Source organism: Drosophila teissieri, chromosome 3L (assembly GCF_016746235.2).
Source record: "Drosophila teissieri strain GT53w chromosome 3L, Prin_Dtei_1.1, whole genome shotgun sequence".
Lineage (NCBI taxonomy): Eukaryota > Metazoa > Arthropoda > Insecta > Diptera > Drosophilidae > Drosophila > Drosophila teissieri.
Genome location: NC_053031.1, coordinates 1,986,074 through 2,007,291, shown reverse-complemented (window position 1 = coordinate 2,007,291; position 21,218 = coordinate 1,986,074). Strand labels below are relative to the sequence as shown.

Below are 21,218 nucleotides of genomic sequence, written 5' to 3'. Positions count from 1 at the left end.
TATTGATTATTTTGATCGATGGGAGGTGCAATGGATAAAGCACTGACACACACCAGCCTCGTTTTTATGTGCCCCATGTTTTACAACTTACAACTTAATACGGGCACTGTGAGCAAATGATCCTGCAACGTGCTTAAAAGTGCTACCTTGGATTTCGAGCGGGATGAGCTGCACTTTAAATGCACAACATGGCGGCACAGCTGGGCTAAAGCTACAAAAACACCAAACAGAGGCAAATTCCGGACCACAGGAGCAGCGGCAACGCGATTGAAGCGGATACTGCAACAACAGCGCAGTCAAAATAAACAAAACAGGTGCGCATTTTTCAGGTGGGGCGGCGAGGTGATGGGCGGGGTTGGCAACAGGAAGGATGAGGGGCAGTCAGGGGTAGTCAGGGGCAGCGGAAGGCGCATGAGATGGGTTATTGCTGTTGTCGGCCTACATCGTCGGACAGAGTCTATACGAAAAAAAAAATAAATAAAAGACTGGCAGCGCAAAAGCAGACCAGGTAGACCAGGCTCAGTCGGTGGCTAACGAGACGCAGTAATTCTGAATGTACATATTCCAGAACAGTCGACGGCGCACAAAAAGTCCACGCTTATACTCAAAAAACATGGGAATTCTTGAGCATTTCCTAGTAATAATATATTTTCTTTCAGTCTTGTCCAAACCCAGAAACCATGCCCATTTTAATCATTTTGACTATATTCAGGCAAACACAGACGAATTCCAGCTGTCTGCTTCACTCGTCTCCGAAATTCAAAATTCTTAAAAATAGAAAAAAAAGAGCCATTCAAAAGGAAACCAATATATAGGTTTGCGCTACCATTTCGCACCTATAATGGACGACTTATTTCCCACTATGCCACCAAATATTTATCCGCAGTGGAGTGACGCAGGCCATTCAAGTGGTAGCACGGGAAGCCTCATAGAGCCGAAAGTGGACCTGTGCTACCTGATGAGGTCATATCAGTTCCCATTGCCGCCCCTTCACTCCGAAAGAGAATTTCGGTGGAGACTCGACAGATCTCCGCTGTCGGACGACGAGAAGCGCGAGCTTACGGACGCTGTTTATACCAATACCATTATAGGGTATCAAGAGAGCGAATGACGGATCCTGACGCTGATGAAGACTGACTCGCAATACTAAAACCAGGGCTCAGTGAACGTCTGGATTATGCTGCAAATATTGTTTCAATAGAGTTCCAGCCACTATGTTATCTTCAACCCAAAACTCTTTTTATGAATTAGGCATCCGTAGGATTCTAATTTTGTGGACGCTGCTGTGAGAACAGGCGTGTGCTCAGACTGGGTGTTGGTGTATGTGTGCTTATGCTGCTTTGTTAGTACATTTTTCATAATTTACATGTTGTTTGTTTGTTTGTCTGTTGACTTTTTTATGTACAACCAGAGACTTGACTAAAAGCTGCAGCTTTTCCTTCTCTTGTCCCTCCTCCTTTCCTTTCTGCACATGTGTGCGTGTCGTTTGAAACTGGTTCAATGCTTCGACATACACCATACACGGCACACCACACAAACCCAGTTATTCACTGTGTACAATGTACATATACCATTTTCAAGCGCCATTTTTTTCGCGTACGTTATTTAAATTTTACTTGGCGCGGCCGCTGTGCTCCATAAAAAAAATAAGCCTATTTATTTAATTGAAATGCCAAACAACAACAGGAACCACAAAGAGCGCGCAGCTTCCACTTTTTTCACACGCTGTGCTATAATTTTTCCCACCAGCGGAAAACTCACTTCCACACAAACACACCCATTGATGAGCGTCAATATTTGCTAGGGGCGCTCGACGAAATTCGCTGTAAAACGCAAACAATTAAGCATTTTGTGCAAATAATTACGAGGAAATTTTATAGCCCTGGTGCTGTTTCTTACATTCCGCTTGTAATTGAAAAAGATTTTGTAAATGATTAGAAGCAGCCATGATACCTCGTAATATAGATGTTTATTATTTCAATCGATTAGCCTAACATCCTAACTTCAGCTAGTAATTCTTTTGAGAAATCCGATTAAGTCTGTATGTTTATATTTTCCGATTTGATACAATGCTTCTTAGAAAATATTTATCCTGGGTATAGTTGTATAGTTGTATTTCACACCTTCAATTTTTTGAGATCTACAAAGGCGATTCCCGAGTTGACAACCGTTTGCAGATAGACCGTGTGCTACCCTTCATCTGTGGAAAATGTGCTGCATAGCGACAGGCGCAGCCATTCAGAATTAACTTTTGTGTGGCCATAACTTTGCGGTGGACTTTGGCGAAACTTTGTTACATTTCTGTTGCAGTTCCTAAGCAGCTTACCAAGAAAAGTTGGTTGAATCGAGGGGGAAGCACTGGCAAACAGACTGCTAATTTAATGCCTCCACCAGAGGAGTTGGGAGTTGGGGAAAGGGGGGCCGGAAAAGCCTCAACTTTGACCCCTGGACGGGGAGAGCTGGAAAATTATTTGCGTGTTCCCGCCGCCACACAATGGGGCCCGCATTTATGGAATCAAATTATAATTTACAATTTGAGTTTCCCCAATTTGAAAATTGTTTTCCTCTCTAAGACACATTTTTTTTTTGCATTTTATTGCTATTTATAACGACGTGCGAAATCTCACACATTGTTCGCATTGTGTTGGTCGTGTTGTGTCTTTCATGTTTGGCAGTCATAAAAACAAAATGTTTCTGTTTCTTTCTCTTTTTCCGTGTTTTGGCCTGTTGGGGATTTGTGGCACGTCTAAAAATACGACAATAACGGATGAAGAAGAGCAGAAACCAAAAGGAGAATTGTCGCCAGCTGCTGCAAGGGCAATTAAAACGTGCTACAAAAAACACGACCGAATAAAAGCCAAAAAACAGAAAAAAATATACAGGCGAACAAGATAGCAACACAAAGTTATTAAAGTGACATTTTTACAATTGTGTGGAGGTGAGCACAAATCTCTAAAAAGAACACAGAGCACCGGCTAAGCAACAAAAACAGGCGATGTCAAAGCGAAACGCAAATCCAATTTTAAGCCGCCCCAAAGCCGCAGGCAAAAGCAGAAATAAACCAAAAAATAACAAACAAACAGAAAAAAACTCAACGCAATAACAACACTAAAAACAATGGCTACTTAAGCCCCATGGATAAGGAGGGCATTTTCGGGGAGTATCCACTGGCCATGAAGCGTTTGATATGCATGACAAAAAACCATAACGAAAACAAAGAAAAACACCAACAAGAACTTTGAATTGTGGCTTCAAATTAAATGTTTACAGAATAATCCGCAAAAAAATGAGAGTTCAAATAAATATAGATTGACACAAGCAGAAAAATGTAATATCTTAAATCTCCTATCCAACCCAGTTAATTTCAAGAATATTCCTTGTTTATATCAAGCTAAATATATTTATAAACCCGTTTAAAAAGACTTTGGGGAACAATATAAGCGGCAGAAACATTTTGCATCCGTGCGATGGAACTACGCCACAACTTTCAAGTTAATCAAAGTGTTTTGAGCCCGGCTAGTTCGTTTCACTAGCCCCCCGAACCAATTCAAACACAAATTCGGGCAAAAAGTTATCCTACCTCATCGGTCGCTGCCCCATTCACAACTTTTGGGACAAAGTTATCATGCCCAAAACGCTCGTTTCCCTGTTGTTGTGAGCCAATGTGGCCGCCAGGCAGCTGCCAAACAACGTGCTCCCATTATGGCCCGGAGTCCAGGTAATTACGCCGTGGACCAGAAGACCAGAAGCCAAACGCATAGGCAAACTATACTGTACGGTGGCAACAGACACACGCGGAGACAAAAAGCCAACTTGTCCGCCGGCGAATTTGTCACCACGAAAATGGCAGCAGCAGCAGCCGCAGCAGCAGAAACAGAAACGCCAGCACCAACGACAATAAGCCATAAACTGTGCTCTCATTTGCACCAGTTAGTTAGTGGTGTCAGTTGCACTTAAAACAATTTGCAATCAGCTTTTCAAAATAAAGATGCATGTAAGTTTGAACTCTTGAAATTGTGTATATAAACACGTTTTAAAGCTCCACAGAAGTATGCTACAATAATTAAAGTTGAGAAGCTAATATAGATTGTTTTTGAAGAACGGAGTTCCTAGAGAGAATTTTAATAATATTCTACTTTAAATAAATTTAACAATAGTCCCTTGATCTTTGTATTGATGTTTTTCCAAGTGTTTAATTGCGGTTATGCAAAAAGTTGGAGCCGCAGGTAGGAACGGGGAACGAGGTTTCGGGAGCAGGGCGCCCCAGCTAAGGTTAGACATGCCTCGACATTGCCGTTTGGGGAACGCTTTTGACGCTTTCCGCTAATTTTCCGGCTTGCCTGCTACACCTGTCTGCCTTGCAAAAAATAAACAGGAGTGGGGGGGAGCACTTGCTTTTTTACGCGGCGCCACAGACGACGCCTTTGCCACGCCCCGTTTGACGGTGTTTTTGTGTGCCCTTAATCCCAAACGCTTTCATTGTGCATAAATTACGCCGCCTAAAAAGTTCACCTCTCAACGCGGCCACGCCCACTCGACGACTCCAGCCCAAACGAATATATATGTATATACATATATATGAATAGAGGCAGGGAACACTCGGCACTCCCACACTCGCACTCACCTTTACCGCGCGTTTTTAGACAAATTAAAAAACTCTTATCGAGCCTTGAAAAACTTTTCCGTTTTTCGCTGCGGTCGCCTCAGATAGGGGAAGCTGTGTCCTATATAAATTGTTGTGGCTCTGCCGGTTCTTGTTGTGTGTAATAGGACTTTAAAATGCTTTTTGAGCGCACAATTTCTTTCAAAGGTTAAACGCGGCGAATGCGTGATATTCTCTGCAAATTTATTGCTCATACGCACAGGTGTGCCGACGTTTAAATATCAGACAGCAAATTGCAGTCAGCCAGCAGACGAGTCGTAAAGTGCAAAGCTTTAGTAGATTGAAATCACGAAGATAGCTTGACTAATCGTAATTTAAGAAACATTTTCCCAAATTATTTTGTGTTTTATGTAACAATGATCTATGCAATACAATAAAATGTGTATAAATGTTTGTTTAAAAGTAAAAGTCAAGAGATTAAAGGATGTATACCCTTTGACCTTTAACCGATTGAATTTACAAACTGTTTGCATGATTTTCTATATTAAATGAAAGGGGTATCGGTAATCTCCACTCAAATTGCAGTTGCCAAAGCCCCACACAAAATGGATTATAGCCAGCTGTCCGTTGGGTACGAGGACTGTGGTTTCGGTTGCCGCTCCAACTGGATTTTCAGGCGCCTGCTTACCTGCAATTCTGGTCTTATTTTTGGCATTTGCGGTAAGCCATTTTACTGCAGTTGAGTTGTGTGAGAATCTTTGATTGAATTTGCTGGCTGGCACCCACACCCACACCTACGCACACCCACAGCTAATGCAGTCAGGATCATTAAGTTAAATGAGACGTGGCTGGCATGACAGCCATGAAACCTCATGATTTGAGGCGGGGCAGGACTTAAATGTAATTATTAACTACACCATGCTAATTGCCACAAGTACACGGTGGGTGGCAGGTGGGCCTAAACAAAAGCCGTTGGCTGCTGGCCAATCTGGTTACCTTGACTACAATTCGTCTTTGATTCGGCTGCCTGTTGCTTACATACTTACACTGAGAGAAGCATAAATGAGTGAAAATGTAATATGCATTTCAGTTAATATGTACTGAAAATACTTTTAGCAACCTATTTACAGCGTGTATACAGTGGGCTTTCCATGTGATTTCCATTAAGATAAAATATATAATTTATAAATATATATTTTATCTTTAAGTTTTTGCAGTAAACTATTTGAAAGTGTAGTACTTCTGCCGAAAATGATATCGTTTCTTACTTTTACCTTTGTTCTTATCTGTGAAAAGGCAGGTGAATAGCTTTCTGTATAAGGCACATATTTTATACCAAAGTTCACTTAACTTTCAGTGCAAAAAGCAGGGCTTAGACTACAGCTGCTGCTCCTTATGGTCACCCAGGACATTCAGGAGACGTGCTGGCGCCCTTCTGAGTACCCTACCCTTTGCCCGTCCTCGGGAAAGTCACTCATTCAGTTCAGTTAGCTGGCTGGGGTTGTGCAAAGTGCTCAGCAGCTCAGCAGCGTGTAAACATTTTCATTCGCTGCTCAGATCCTTGTTGTTGTCGCTGTCAAGTTCTGTTCCGTGTACATTCGAGTGTAAAATATTGAATTATGATGGCAGCTGTTTCTCAATAAAGGGAGCAACGGCGAAAAAAAAAAATAAAAACGGACAGGGTGAGCGCAAAAAGCATTAAATCTTTGCCACTGACAGCAACTTGAACTCATTCCTGTCAAGCGTGAGTGTCGAAATGTGGGACAACTTTGGGATTGCTATATTTCGGAAGCTGGTCTATCCCTAAGTATTTTGATAATGCTTGTTTAATGCGACTGACTGATTAACTTTCCATGTAAAATTCGACACAAACGTTTGCTTTGATGCTTAAAGAGCGCATTCTTTAATGAAAAGTACTGTACGCCAAAGAACTTTCACTTTGAGCTGCGCACAGAATGCTTTATTCTTATTGGCCAACGGCAACGGCAGCGCGGGGAGAAACGAACTCAAAGCGAGTGCAGGTCAAATCTTTGTATAAATTACACAATCAAAGCTAAAAGTTCCCTCTGACAGCTAATGCAATTTGCCATGCACACGGCAGTGTGCAGTTTGTCTGTCAATTTGGGGCAGCTGATATAGATATAGCTATGGCGGGAGCTGTTGAAGCTGCAGCAGCTGCATCTGCTGGCGAATTGAATTATAAGCTGACAAGCGAGCTGAATGCACCACACGGCGTATGTGTAATCCATGCCGAAAACTACAAATTGAGCGCCAGCGAATGCTACCTGACTACTGGGAACTGGAGATCGGGCATGTAGCATCATCGTCCCGAATCCCACATCCAGCAGCTAACATCCAACATCCAACATCCTACTGCCGAAATCTCTTGCCTCTTGCCATGTTTGCTTTAGCTGGTGGAAATCTAGGTTGAGTGGGCGGCAAAGTGATTGCGATTGTCATCAGTCAACGCTCTAAAAGCAATTGTCTACATTGTTTGGCTTGTTTGGCCAAGATGCACACAGTCGCACAAACATTCGTGGGCACACGGAGTCAGTCCGCCGAAATGCTTTCACATTCACATACGGATGCCACGAGCATTGTCTTGGCAAGTCGCAAGTCCACGCCTTTGTTTGCATGCTCAGTGGGTCAGTTTCTGGTTGCGGCCCCAAATGGGTTACTCGATATGTTCTTGGCCCGGGCCCCATTCGCCATTTCTGGCGGTTGAGTGCCAGTGACGGCAGCAAATTCAAGCTGATTAGGAAGCAGCCTTCTCCTGGACCCATGACTCTTACCAGTTATTTAGTTCAAGTCGCCCTGAAAAGTATGCTACAGAATTTAAGTTTAATTTGAACTTAAGGCCAAATAACAATAAGCTCTTTAAACTCTTGTTGTGCGTTTTATAAGTCATATATTTCATACTTAGCTATGCACTTCTACCCAATTATTTGTAATACACCCAACAATTGTCAAATTTTCCTAATGAGCCGTTAAAACCACAGAAACAACCCACGCATCTTATGCGCCTACCTACTGGCATTTAAAGCATTTGCTCATTTAATGATTGGACTCGACGCCACAGCGGCAGCAGCACTTAAGTCTAATTAAAATGTTGCCCCCTAATTAATTAAACAATTTCGGGCCAAAAGGCAAATGATAACGAAACAATATAAAAAAGGAAATCAGGCCTGCGTGTCATTATCAAAATTCTCGGCTCGATTTATGTTCCGCCCAAATAGAGATAGATAGACTAAAAGTTCGAGAGACGAGAAGAAGAATCGAGGCACTGCCAACGCTTGCTAAGCGCATTAAAGCAAATTTATGTGCATGAAAACAGGACCAACAAGAGAGAACGCTATAGTCGAGTTCCCCGACTATCTGATACCCGTTACTCAGCTAGTGGAAGTGCGAAGGCGAGTCTTCAACACTGACAGTTTTTTTCGGTTTGAGGGCGTTAGAGTGGGCGTGGCAAACATTTTTTTGGCAAATCGATAGAAATTTACAAGTCAAATACAAAAATGAAAAAATATCAAAACATTTTTCAAAATTGTGGGCGTGGCAGTTTTGGGCGGTTTGTGGGCGTTAGAGTGGGCGTGGCAAAAAGTTTTTGGGCAAATCGATAGAAATTTACAAGACTAATACAAAAATGAAAAAATATCGAAACATTTTTCAAAAGTGTGGACGTGGCAGTTTTAGGCGGTTTGTGGGCGTTAGAGTGGGCGTGGCAACATGAATCAACAAACTTGCGCTGCGTCTATGTCTCTGGAGTCCGTATGTTTAATCTCAACTTTCTAGCTTTTGTAGTTCCTGAGATCTCGACGTTCATACGGACAGACGGACAGACGGACAGACGGACAGACGGACGGACAGACGGACGGACAGACGGACGGACAGACGGACATGGCCAGATCGACTCGGCTACTGATCCTGATCAAGAATATATATACTTTATATGGTCGGAAACGCTTCCTTCTGCCTGTTACATACTTTTCAACGAATCTAGTATACCCTTTTACTCTACGAGTAACGGGTATAAAAAGTGGGGCTCACAATTTTATCGCAAATATTGCAAGTCGCCCACAAGAGTGCCACGCCCACAGACTACTTATTTTTTTATGTACCCGCCCGCCCAGCCGACTTTCACTCATTTTACTTTCACTGGGAGCACAAACATTTGTGGACTATTTCGATGCATAATTTAAAGCGGCCCGGAAAAGAGCAAGGCGACGGCGAGAACAGAAGAAATTTAAATGCAAATTTAAAGTTGGCAGGAGTGAAATTTCGTGGAACTTAAATTCAAAGGCTCAAGGTCCTTTTTTTCTGGGATGACAGACGGGGTAGGTGGGCGTGTCTCGATGTCAGAAATGCTGACCCTCATTAGTTTGTTCGACGTGTGGGAGGCACAGATAAATGTTATGTTACAATATCTGGCCAACATGTGCCAGTTTGGCTAATCATATATAAAATTTGCCAATTTGACCCAAGGACGAAGGACGACGGACCCTTTGACCATTTCCATAGGCACTATGTGAGATTTAGCAAAAGGCAGAAAGTGAAACACCCACCAAGCCCAAGTAAAGTTTGAAAAATTCTACAGGGGAAATCAGGGGAGTCCCCTTTCGGGCGAAATTCACCACACCTTCGTCCAGTTTCCCCTTCGCCGCGGTGGTGGAGTTGAGTTCCGTTCAATTGCAAGCGCGCCAGCCTTAATTTATGCAAGTTATTATAAATTTACACGAAAAAACAACATTAAGAGGGGCGGGCAGAGGCCTTTGCAGGGAAAGGGGGGCGGTGGCTGCTCATAAAGGAAGCAATGCTCAAAATTTGTTTCGTGAATTTTTGTGTGCTGCGGTCTTGATTTTACGATGCGCAACGGAAGGAAAAATAAAATTATAATAACTGCTGAAATTGAAATAAAAGGAAAGCATAAAATCATTAGCAACGCAGACTGAAACTGCACAGAGTGTGGGCTGGGTAAGTAAAGTCAAGTCACTGGGGTCCTAACTCAATTGCGCTAATGGTCATTTGAGAGATTCAAAAATCTCAACTTATGCACTCGAGTATCTACTTTAATTAATCCAATTAAAGCAATCAATCGGCATAAATTAATTTGATCGCCAATTACGATAAGAAAATATATTTCAATTTCTGCCTGAGCGAGTATTGGTATCCAAGTCGAAAATGATTCAATTTGCTGGGGAGCCGCACTTTAAGCCCGTCCTTCTGCAAATTAGCTTGCCTATGCTCGATTTCGTGCGGCGCCGAGCGATTAAACTTTGATGTGCGCTCCGCATTTAAAGCGCCAATCAAAGGCAGCGAGTGCAAACAATTAAAGAGCGTGATTCTTCATTGGCTTTTAATTGCGCCAGGACACGAAAGCAGCTGCCACATGCAACAAGGACACACAGGAAAAATCTACGATGAAGGATATGAATGGTGCAGTAGCATTTCCTCTTGAGATACATCTGCTTTAACTAATTTAAATAGGTAAATTACGTGTTAAAATGGGGAATTTTTTTGTTGACATTTCATTTATTGTGAGTTCTGCACTCTCCTTTTTCTCCCTGTGCAAAGGTCATATAACCAAAGTTTAACTTCTGTTGAAGCGGTTGGCAATCATCATCCCTTAGCCGCCGAATCCCTGCGAAAGCAAAGCCAATGCTGAACTGCACTCGACTCGAAGGACTCAACTGAACTCTGAACTCAGCGCACCTCGGCTCAATCAGGCAGTCAATCAATCAAACAAATTGCACAACTTGCTTAACTATGCATATTGAATGCTGTCACAGACGTCTCTGTGGCTCCTAACCGTTATAAACTGAATAATTTATGACGTTGTCTGTCGGGCAATTGCCTAAACCATCTATTGATACTATTTCTTTTTGCAGCACTGTAGCACTGCAAGTGTGCATTTTTCAGCAAGTGAAGAAATAAAAGGGAAACTACTAGGGGAGAAGAAATAACAGAATGGGGCAGACAAAGTTTGTTGCGTTTTGGGGCAATCAATTTAAGTCTTTGACTCTTTGCTAAACGAAGTCCTGCGGTTAAGAGGGGAAAAGCAATTAAAATTTAACACAAGAATCGATGAAGCCAACCGCAAATCGGGTCAATAGAGTGTGGGCCAAAGACAAAGACGTTTTCATGCAGCTTCATAGAGTGCTGCGGTTGCACCAAGTACCTTTCATAAAAATTAATAGCCGATATCCTTTAATTTCCCTCGTTTCGGAGAATAATGCACTTTACTGGCTGTCAATAAAAACTTTACCTGTATACACAAATTAAAGAAATACTACCCTTATAGTTGAATACTTAAAATTTAAAGCATATTGAGAAGCTAAAGAATTCCGAATGTGTGTTCCTACGAGGACTTTAAATTGCTGTAGCTCCCGATTCAGGGTGTCAATTGCGCTGCCAAGAGGCAAGGAAACACGTAGTCGACCCTTAAATTGACATCCCCATCCCCGTCCACTTCGGCATTTACGGTCTTCCGAAGAAAAGAAAAACCAAACCGCCTTTTGTTCCCATCATCCTTTTTGTGCGTGTCATTAAGGAGAACTTTCATCATATGTTGTCGCCTCCTTCGTTTTTGTCGTCGATTCCTGTGGGCAAGTTCCTGCGGTTAAGGATTTGACTTGGGGGTCGAGTGGGGAGTGAAAGAAAAGGAATTTGCACAATTAGCTTTTATGCGGTATTGTGGTGATTAAATGAGCTGCAAACTGTGTCAAGTGTATGATGATTATGGGAGGGAGCAAAAACGGCAGGAAACAGTCGGTTGAAAGCGACGAAAAACGTCGCCTACCAGGAGATAGATGGCTCAATAACAAATTGATGTATTAATCAATCAGACTGATGGCGAAGTTCGATCCAGATTCGGGGACATGCAGAGACACTCCAGCAGACAGCTACAATTTCTCAAAATAGGCGAGAGCGCGACTAACGAGCTAAATCTACCAAAATATCAGCCACTTCACGTGTGCACTGCTCGAAATTTGGCATGAGTATTAAATTGACAAACAAAATGACTGCTCACGAAAGTTTTATAAAGTTCATAAAGTAATCAAGATCGTTTCGGAACTAACATTTATTCATTTAAGACACCATTTCATTTAAAAACATTTTTAATAGTTGATTTACTATTGAAGATCTAAAAGTGTATTGAATAGGAATAGGAGTTCTACTATTACAAATTTTTATTGCTTATACAAAATTAAATGGAATCACATCAATATTTTTTACAGCGAAGCATTGTTTGTGGGCACAAGGTGGGGTAATGTGTGACGCCTCCAAGCTGCTTTTATGACGTGGCATAAAAACGGGCGCGTCGTCCAAAGACAAAAAGCCATCATCAGCATTGGCCGCTAACAAGCAGCATCGCCACACACATGGCACACACACACAACAGCCCGAACAACACCCCGCACAACAGTGCCCACAAAGAGCCCAAACAAATGACCATGGTCAGATTCGAAGAGCCAACAAAAAAAGGGAGCTGGCATTAAATTTTATGACATTTTGAGGCCTACTAAGCTTTAACAAGTTCCCAGACCCAACAAAACGGGCGCATTCAAAGGCTCGAACGGCAATTCCTCACATCAAAATTAAAGCCATTTCACGGCACAATCGCTTTTTGTCCACAGGCTCCAGGCTCGCGGCACAACGCGGCGTATACGTGTTAATAACGCAACGCTCAGGACGTGCCGGGGATTTCGAATTTGTCGCAGGACGAGCGACAAGCAGCATTTAAGGTATTTTATGCGAGATTTTATTAAAAACAAGAGAGAACGCTATAGTCGAGTTCCCCGACTATCTGATACCCGTTACTCAGCTAGTGGAAGTGCGAAGGCGAGTCTTCAACACTGACAGTTTTTTTCGGTTTGAGGGCGTTAGAGTGGGCGTGGCAAAAAGTTTTTTGGCAAATCGATAGAAATTTACAAGTCTAATACAAAAATGAAAAAATATCAAAATATTTTTCAAAAGTGTGGGCGTGGCAGTTTTGGGCGGTTTGTGGGCGTTAGAGTGGGCGTGGCAAAAAGTTTTTTGGCAAATCGATAGAAATTTATAAGACTAATACAAAAATGAAAAAATATCAAAACATTTTTCAAAAGTGTGGGCGTGGCAGTTTTATGCGGCTTGTGGGCGTTAGAGTGGGCGTGGCAACATGAATCAACAAACTTGCGCTGCGTCTATGTCTCTGGAGTCCGTATGTTTAATCTCAACTTTCTAGCTTTTGTAGTTCCTGAGATCTCGACGTTCATACGGACAGACGGACAGACGGACAGACGGACAGACGGACGGACAGACGGACGGACAGACGGACGGACAGACGGACATGGCCAGATCGACTCGGCTACTGATCCTGATCAAAAATATATATACTTTATATGGTCGGAAACGCTTCCTTCTGCCTGTTACATACTTTTCAACGAATCTAGTATACCCTTTTACTCTACGAGTAACGGGTATAAAAATTAGCATATTTTATGGCGATTCGATAAAAATATCAGCTAAATTTCTGCTAATGCCTGGCTGTCAGTGGAGATGAAAGCTTTGGAGCTAGGATATCATTTGTATTTTAAATGGCAATTGTGGGATTTTATTTATTGAGAACCATTTAAGTTGTACATATAAAAATGTAACTATGCTTAATATACCTTTTATATTAAACCCTATTTGACACTACAAGACTAATCAATCTAAAAGAGATTTCCTTTTTGTTGGAAATTGAGCCAATCGATCTAAGAGATTTATGCATTCATTGTCACCACCTGGACACTACGCCGGTGTCCATATCTCTATCTCAATCAGGAAGATTGCTATCTGAGCACAAGTGGCAAATCCATGTTTTCCCTTAACCCCCTAAAGCCCCTCAGCTATCAGCATTCAAGGGGGGATGCATTTAATATTTAATTTCAGTTGCAGCAGGAGAAAGAGTGCGCTACTTTTATTACCTTTGCACCGTTGACACAACGTTTAAATCCCACGCCATGTTCACTGACAATGCCAGGAGCAAAGGGATTCGGATCGGATCGGTGTATATACTCTATATACACATATATAGATGTATGTATGTACATATATAAAGAGTGGGAACAGGGGGTCACAGGAGAGTAACTGCATGGCTACATTTACACAGGGAACTCGGGATTGGCTCACAATGGAGTGCACTTCGTTTGCAATTTCGCATTTATTGTCAATTGGTTTCAAAATACATTACAGAAAAAGTTTTGTCCTGATTTTTCTACTCTTTCCTCACTTTTTTTATAGCAACTGAAACGGACAACGAACTTTAAGTTCATCAATCAAGGAAAAAGTCAGCTTTTTGGGTTCCTTTTTATTTCATTTTTTTTACTAACTGCATTAAAACTGTGGACTGCTCAATCAATGACAGCATTCCAGAATTTGCGGTAAAAATTCTATTCAATCATTTATGTTAAATTTGATTAGAAAAGGAGAACGGTTTCCGTCGCAACAAAATCTCGGCTCATCAATATTTCCTGGGTATACATATAGCTTCCTGCTCGAACCTCACTCATCCTTGGCAGAGTGTGTAATAAATTCGCTTATGGCTAACGCTGGCAGATTAAATGGCAGCTGATTTATTTGAGCCGCCCTAACTGCCTTTCCCCCCCATCGGCCAAGTTGACCACCCCTCACCTTAAACTTGGCTAAGCTCAAACAATTTTGTCAAATTGACCAAACTTAAGCTTATTTATTATGTTTGCGGCTTACACATTACACATTAAGTCCCAAGTCTTGGCGACTAACTAAATTGGTTTCCCCAAATACACAACGAAATTTGAATTTATGGCCTACCAAATGCCCATCTCTGATATCGTCGCTGATAATGTTTTTTGAGTGTGTCCTTTTCACTGAGCGACTCAGAGCGCCACTTGCAGTTATCTCAATGAAAAATTATCAGGCACGGCCACATAATCTGAAAAACATAACTTTGGCTACTTACTGGAAAACTATTTATCCACTGACAAATGATGCTGCTTGGAAAAGTTTCTACAGTTTCCGCGCAAAGGCAAAACAGTTTGTGCAACTTTCGAAACGATGGCGAGCACAAACAGCAAAAAGTAACTAGCCAAACCACGGAGCGGAATTGGTCATAAAGTGACTGAGTCCATAAAAATATAATTACCAACTATATACATATATTATATGGACTTTCTGAATAAATCAAACACATGTCGTTACTGGGGTTTTCATCTCGAAATAAAGCGAGTATGAGCTACTGCTCATGGCCAAATTCCTTTTAGGTCATCATCTTTTAAAACATTATATTCCCCAATTCTTTGGCCCATTTCATTCACTGAAACGCCCCTGACCTGGTCCACTTCCGAACGCATCATGATAACTATCCGGCAACCAACAGTTTTTCTTTCCATTTGCCGACTTTTCCTCCGTTTCTTTTTTTTGAAGTCTTGAGCTTGAGTTTCAACTTTCGCTGCAATTACGCGTTCTGCAAGACAAAATCACTCAAACAAAATGGTGCGCGTGCGTTTCATTGAAATCCTGATGGCGGACGGAAGGCCAAGGGCGTTGGCATCGCCGGATTTAAGGGGGTGGCTGATGAATAAAGGAGGAATGTATAGAGAATGCTAGCTGCCGGACCAGAAAGCAAAGAAAAGTGTGCACGAGTATTTTCCGCAAACTGATTTAATTTTTTATGGGGCCTCCGCCTTGTGAATTTTATATACACTTCTTTCAGTCGACGTTACAGCTACTGAAGTCGTGTTGTTCTGTTTTTATTTTTGTTATTTTTACTACCGCATCTGCAGTCGAGCTGAACTTCAGTCCGTGTCCGTCTGTCTGTTCAAATATTTTCATTGCCTGCTCGGATGTACATACATATATACAAATATATATTTTATTTTGTTGCAGTGTTCAGCTGGCGACAATTGAAACATTTTTTATGCTCTTTTATGGATTATTTGCCCAACAACTTTCATCCTTCAGGCGGCAAAGGCAGTCGTCACTTAAGTTAAGTAAACAACGCCAAATTGTTGAGCTTCAATCGGCGGAGCGCTGGTCACTTCCGGTTCGTTATTGGTTGGCTTTTGGGGAAAGTACACTGGTACTTGAATATATATTCCTAGGATTTCAGACATACCAGTCCTATCAATGTTCAAAAAGTTATTTTAATTTTAATATAATTATTCCATTTAAAATCTCGAACATAAGTTGTAAACAAACAACTTTAAAATAACAAACAACTAAACAATTTTTTATTTTTTTTTTCTGTGTAGCCCGACCAATTTGCATTCGCAACCGCAAACGTCCCAAGCAGATATGACCCCGATAAATGGGAGACATTAAAGCATCCAATTTAAATACAATTTCTGTGTGGCATAACTTGGGCATTGGCTTAGCGGGCAGTCAAGTGTTAAGGCTTCGATGCCACCTGCTGCCATTTGCCACCTTTTGCTCCTGCGGTTGACAATTCACGGAGCTGCTAAAGTTTCGCCAAATGCATCTTGACTTGGCCCGAAAGTTTTTTGGGCTGCAGCAGGCTGCAGGCAGCAGGTAACAGCAACAGCAGCAGCAGCAGCACCAGAAGTAGCAGCGAGTGGAGCGGAAAAGTTAATTCACCTGTGAGACTTGACAAACTTTGCCACATTTCATCAACTCGACTACAGTGAGCACTCGGTCGCAGGGCCACACATTTGATGCTGCGATGGCAGGAAAATCAGCAAAGCGTTTAAAAACTGCAATAAAACCCATTTATTTACTTGTACAATGTCCTTCACCTGGCAGCGCAGCTGCAGCAGAAGTTGCAGTTGCAACAGCAACTCATCTCGCCCATGAGGAATCGTGAAAAACTATAAAGCCCAGCTGGAAAACTTGCCTGTGGAGTACTTATGTACATATGTAGCAAACTGTTGTCAACAGCAAATTGTGACATTGCAATCGTTGAGGGAATTGTAAGCAGCACAGTGTTTCGGATGTGTGATGAAATCATTTTCATGGCCAGGAGGTATGATTAAACAACATGTCGAAGAAACAATTTACTTAGGCCAGAGCTGCCATGGTTATGAGTTTTCCTTAATAATTGATTGAGACAAGTATTTTAAAGTTGAATCAAGTAAATTGAACAAAGTCTTGTTGACGCGCAGAATTAAAATCACTGACAGTCACTGACAGAAAATTAACAACTACTTAATCGATTGCCCTGAATCGAGAAAGGAATCAGCTTATTATTTTAAAAGACCACAAAGCCAGAAATAATTTTAAAATAACATTGTTTTGCTTTACGGGTTTCAATATTTCACCTTGTTATAAAAAGGAAAATTCGAGGACTTTGAAAGGTTTCCTTTTTACCCATCGGCTAATTTGCGGCCTTTTGCGGTCTCAGCTCTCAGATGGTCGCACGTAATCGAAGTCCCAGTCAGCTGCCAGGAGCACCAATCAATCACTGGACGAACTTGGCGAGTGCCCGGAAAATAGGTCCCGGAAAATGGGGAAAAAACGGTGGGGCGAAGGTTTTCATGCGAGTGTGATAAGTATGCTAAACAAAATGTTTTGTGAGCCAAGACGAAACTAAGCCAAACTGAGCCTGAGGCCGTGCCTGGCATGACAAATCGATCGCTCGATGGATGCGACTTTAAATGCTAGTTGGCTTCGTCCCGCCAAATAAAGATACCAGATATGTATATAGATATAGATATACATATAGATCTAGAGACAGAGACAGAAGGGCGAGAGGGAGCAGCGTTCAGAGGGCAACACGTGCGTATGAGTAATTTATATTTGATTGTAGCATTTCCTAGATGTCTTCGCATTCGTCTGCCTGTGCGTCATAAGCAAATCCGAAAAGGACATGCGTATGTGCACAGGATATATGCGGAATATATGAGGGGGGAGCATGTCAGGAGCAACGTTCTCTCTCAACTGGTGTGATATTTTTACGCATGTTGACATTCAATTTGCCAATTTGTCAGCTCGGATGGCAAAGTTTCCTAGCTTCGATGGCCTTTGAACTTGGCAGTTGCGAGTTTCGTGAATTAGGTACTGATTTGCCGAACGCTTTGACAATTCCCATTGAATGTTGTGTTAATTTTCCTATACGCCCACGCCCACTTGTTTATGTTTGTTTGATTAGTTAAATCAATTTTATGATTATGATTATGCGCATTTCCAGCGATAACAAGCCGTGACATTCATTCCCAGTCATGCACACGACTGATAAAACTTTTATTTGCCCAGAAAAAAGCGGGGAAAAGAAAAACAAACGCAAGTGAAACAGGGTAACTTTTCGCATGAATTCGAAAGTGTGTGCTTAACGCACAGACACAGCGACATTCTCAAGAGTTTTTTGGGCCAACTCACTGTGTGTGTTGGCTGGTTTAAGCACACACACAGCACCACTAAATGGGGCAAACAAAAGGGGTTTCAAGTGTTGGCACAATTGGTTCAATACGAGAATTTCCGAGCAGCACAATAAATGACAGTTGAGCAAGAAATTGAAGATGAAATGCTCAAATAATGTCAGAAGTTATTAGCCAATTTAGCTATTGTCATCGGTGACAGAAGCATTCTTCAATAATAGTCGATTAGCTGGAAACTAAATCAAGTTTAGTCACTTCACCAAAGCAGCTTGATTGAAAATATAACTAAAATATTTAACAGCACTTGGACAACATTTATCGGTGTCAATCACTTTTCTATTGGAAATATACAATTGAATAAGAGGCAGATAAACTTAAGAAGTTAAGTAAAATAGTTTTAAAAGACTTCTGCCAGTTTTAGCCTTTTAAATACATTTCCAATATGCATTTTCGCCCATAAAAACTCCATATAACTATAATCGTAAAAAGCAGCTTCAATCTGAGGTAAATTTCCCTAATGCAAATGCCTTGCGAGTTGCATAATTCTATTGCCTGTTACATGCAATTACACAAAGTGAAACGACTCAAAGGAAGTGCTCTGCCTAGCCACGATTTGCATTTGCATTTTCGAATTACAAGTACACTTGAGGGTTTTTCCACTTCTGCGGCTCCTGCCCCTCCTCTGGCGCCCTGCCAAAGATCATAAAGATTGCCATCTCGAGAACCTTTGCTGCGTCGCCAAGGCGCCGAATATGTAGAGGAAAATGGGGAAAAGGGGTCTATGCATAGTCAATGCATGTCAAACGCAAGTGCAAAACAAAACCCAAACAAAACCGTAACAAAGCCCAAACACTCAACCGGACCACAAACGTTAGAAACTGGCCCTCGACCCCCATCCTTCGTCCTTTTTTAGCCCGCATCCAGAAGTGCGTGCCAAAAAATATACACGAGAGAGCCTTCCTTTTCCGGCTTTTGTTGCCCCTCGTTTAGTTTCCTAGAAGGCGTGTCTTTAGCAGCCCGAACGGCTTCGAGTACTCCACTTCGGGGGTCAGGATGCACTGTGGAAAAAATCTTAAAATCAATAAGATCATATACGATATCAAGGCGAACTCAAATGAATTAAAGTCGTCATAGGAATATTTCCTTCGCAGCTAAAATTCCCTATTATTAGTTAAAAATTGTTGCGTTTTTCTATATCTGATCTACTGAAATACATTTTATTCCAAACTTTGATTATTACATCCACTAATTGTTAGATATCCAGAAGTATTTTGCACAGTATGAGATTTACCCTCAGAATTTGCAGAAACACGTGCACACATTTAAATGCAACTCGGTCCAACTTCCTTGGAGGACCACTCACCCACTTCCATTCGGCCACAAGGTCACAACAAATTCTGTGTGTCTGATTACCAAAAAAAAAATCGAGGTTGGAAGGGCTGGCAGGACACCAGGAAACGATGCAGTTTAAAATTGTGTTTCTGGAGTGCATCCAGTAATGGCCGAGTGCTGAGTGCTTTTAGTGGTGGAAAAGGGCCAGGGGATTGAGGACGAGGGAACGCACTGCATGGAAAGTAACCAAAAAATTATGGCTCTTCTGGCCAAAACTGTTTCAGAAGGCAGCTAGCCAGGTGGGTGTGTGTGTGTGTATGCGCACCTGTTTACTGGTGTGTAAATGCCCAAAAGTGTGCTTCGAGTTTATTTATAATTCTATACCATTCGGCTGTTGTGGCTATCACATTCAAGCATTCAAACGTGGCCAGGCCACAAACATTTATGGCTAACAAATGCCAGCTTTCATGTTAACCGAAAAGTGCGCCACAAGTCCCAAAAAATCATGCTTTACACGCCAATGGAGACCCAAAAGTATCCTCTGCTTGGTGTGGGTCCATTCAAATTGCCAAAAAGTTTGCCAAACAGTTGAAAATAGTTTTTCGTTTGGTTTAAGGGGATATTTGTGAACCTATTTTATAGATCTTGCGGTTGCTTTTCACACGAACTAGACAGCAATGTTCATGAAACTTTAATTTGTAAATTTTAAGCGCCACAACACAGCTTATTTTTTCGAAATGCTTCTGAGAGCATCAAAATTTCGTTCACTGATACTGTAAATTCGCTTCTCAATCGCTTTTGCATAGTAAAATTGTTATTTGGTCCGGCATAGTTTACTGAAAGCCAACTCTCCATCTTTCCGCTCTCTAGCATCCCGCAAAAAAGTGCCAAAAAATCGCTGAATATGGGATGTGAAGCCTATATTTAAAAAAAAAAATCAATAGACCACGTTGGAAAGTCGAAAGTAGGCAGTGCGAGCAACGATGAAAGTGAAGCCGGTGCCGCAGGCGCAGCCAAACCAAAAGGAATGCAAACTTTCTCATGCACAACAAACGCGAGTAGAAGATAGAAAGGCAGAAGTGACTACTAGAGCGAAAACCCCACTGCCTCGAACTCCCCACCACGAATTGAAATTATGACTAAAGTTTTGCATGCAAATATTTTGCGAGCTTCCAGTTAGATGGCAGGAGACAGGCGACCCAGGTAGGCAAAGCGCCAGGTGAGCAAAAGTTTCAACTGCTCAACTGTGTGTGGATACCGGTGATGCGAAGGAGCAAGTGCCTCCTGTCGTTGAAACACCACGCGGAGCTCAAATGATAACACTTCATGTGGATTTGATATTTCAAATCGCATACAATCAAAAAGATGTCTGAAAGTATGTTATGAATTTCCGTTTTCATTACCCCTTTTTTTCGTTTTGCTAAATAAAACAAAAACTTTTATATTTGTTATAATTCCTTTCTCATCTCTGCCGAGTGTATTTCAAGTGACGAGTTTTATTTATTTTGCAAGTTACTCTGCCGCTCTAACACAAAGTCGCAGCTGGGTCACTCGCAGATTTCAAATACCACTGTTTGTTTGGATGTCAGTTACGGATATTGAGCGTGGGCGCCTTTGAAGCTTTTGATTTTATTAGAAATTGTCAGAGGAGCCGGAGCGACGTGACCTCAAATGCCGAGCCGGCACCAGCACCTGTGTTCTAAACACATATTTCGCAATAGAACAAAAGAAAGTTTCAAACAGTGTGCTGGCAAACTTGACGGCAACTTGAAAGGCAATGAACCAGTTAAGTGGAGGAAAGGTGGTTAAACTGAAGGCCACTGCAAACAAGTAGTAAATAGCGAGACTTCATTTTCGACTATAATCACTACGTCCCGCTATTTTTAAAGCAATTCCTTAAAACTTAAATTTGATTTCATACTATTGGTTGTGACTATCAAGCATGTCGTAAATAT

The 21,218-nt window shown here is 41.7% G+C and overlaps 1 protein-coding gene across 1 annotated transcript; it reads left to right on the top strand.

Annotated features, from left to right (window-relative positions):
- Window positions 1-694: 694 nt before the first annotated feature.
- Window positions 695-1,227, top strand: LOC122617672. Its single transcript, XM_043793617.1, has one exon. The coding sequence runs from the start codon at window positions 842-844 to the stop codon at window positions 1,109-1,111; it is 270 nt and encodes an 89-aa protein (XP_043649552.1). The 5' UTR covers window positions 695-841; the 3' UTR covers window positions 1,112-1,227.
- The last annotated feature ends 19,991 nt before the right edge of the window (window positions 1,228-21,218 follow it).

Coding starts and splice junctions, on each gene's coding strand:
- LOC122617672 (XM_043793617.1), top strand. CDS start 842: ATGGACGACTTATTTCCCACTATGCCACCAAATATTTATCCGCAGTGG.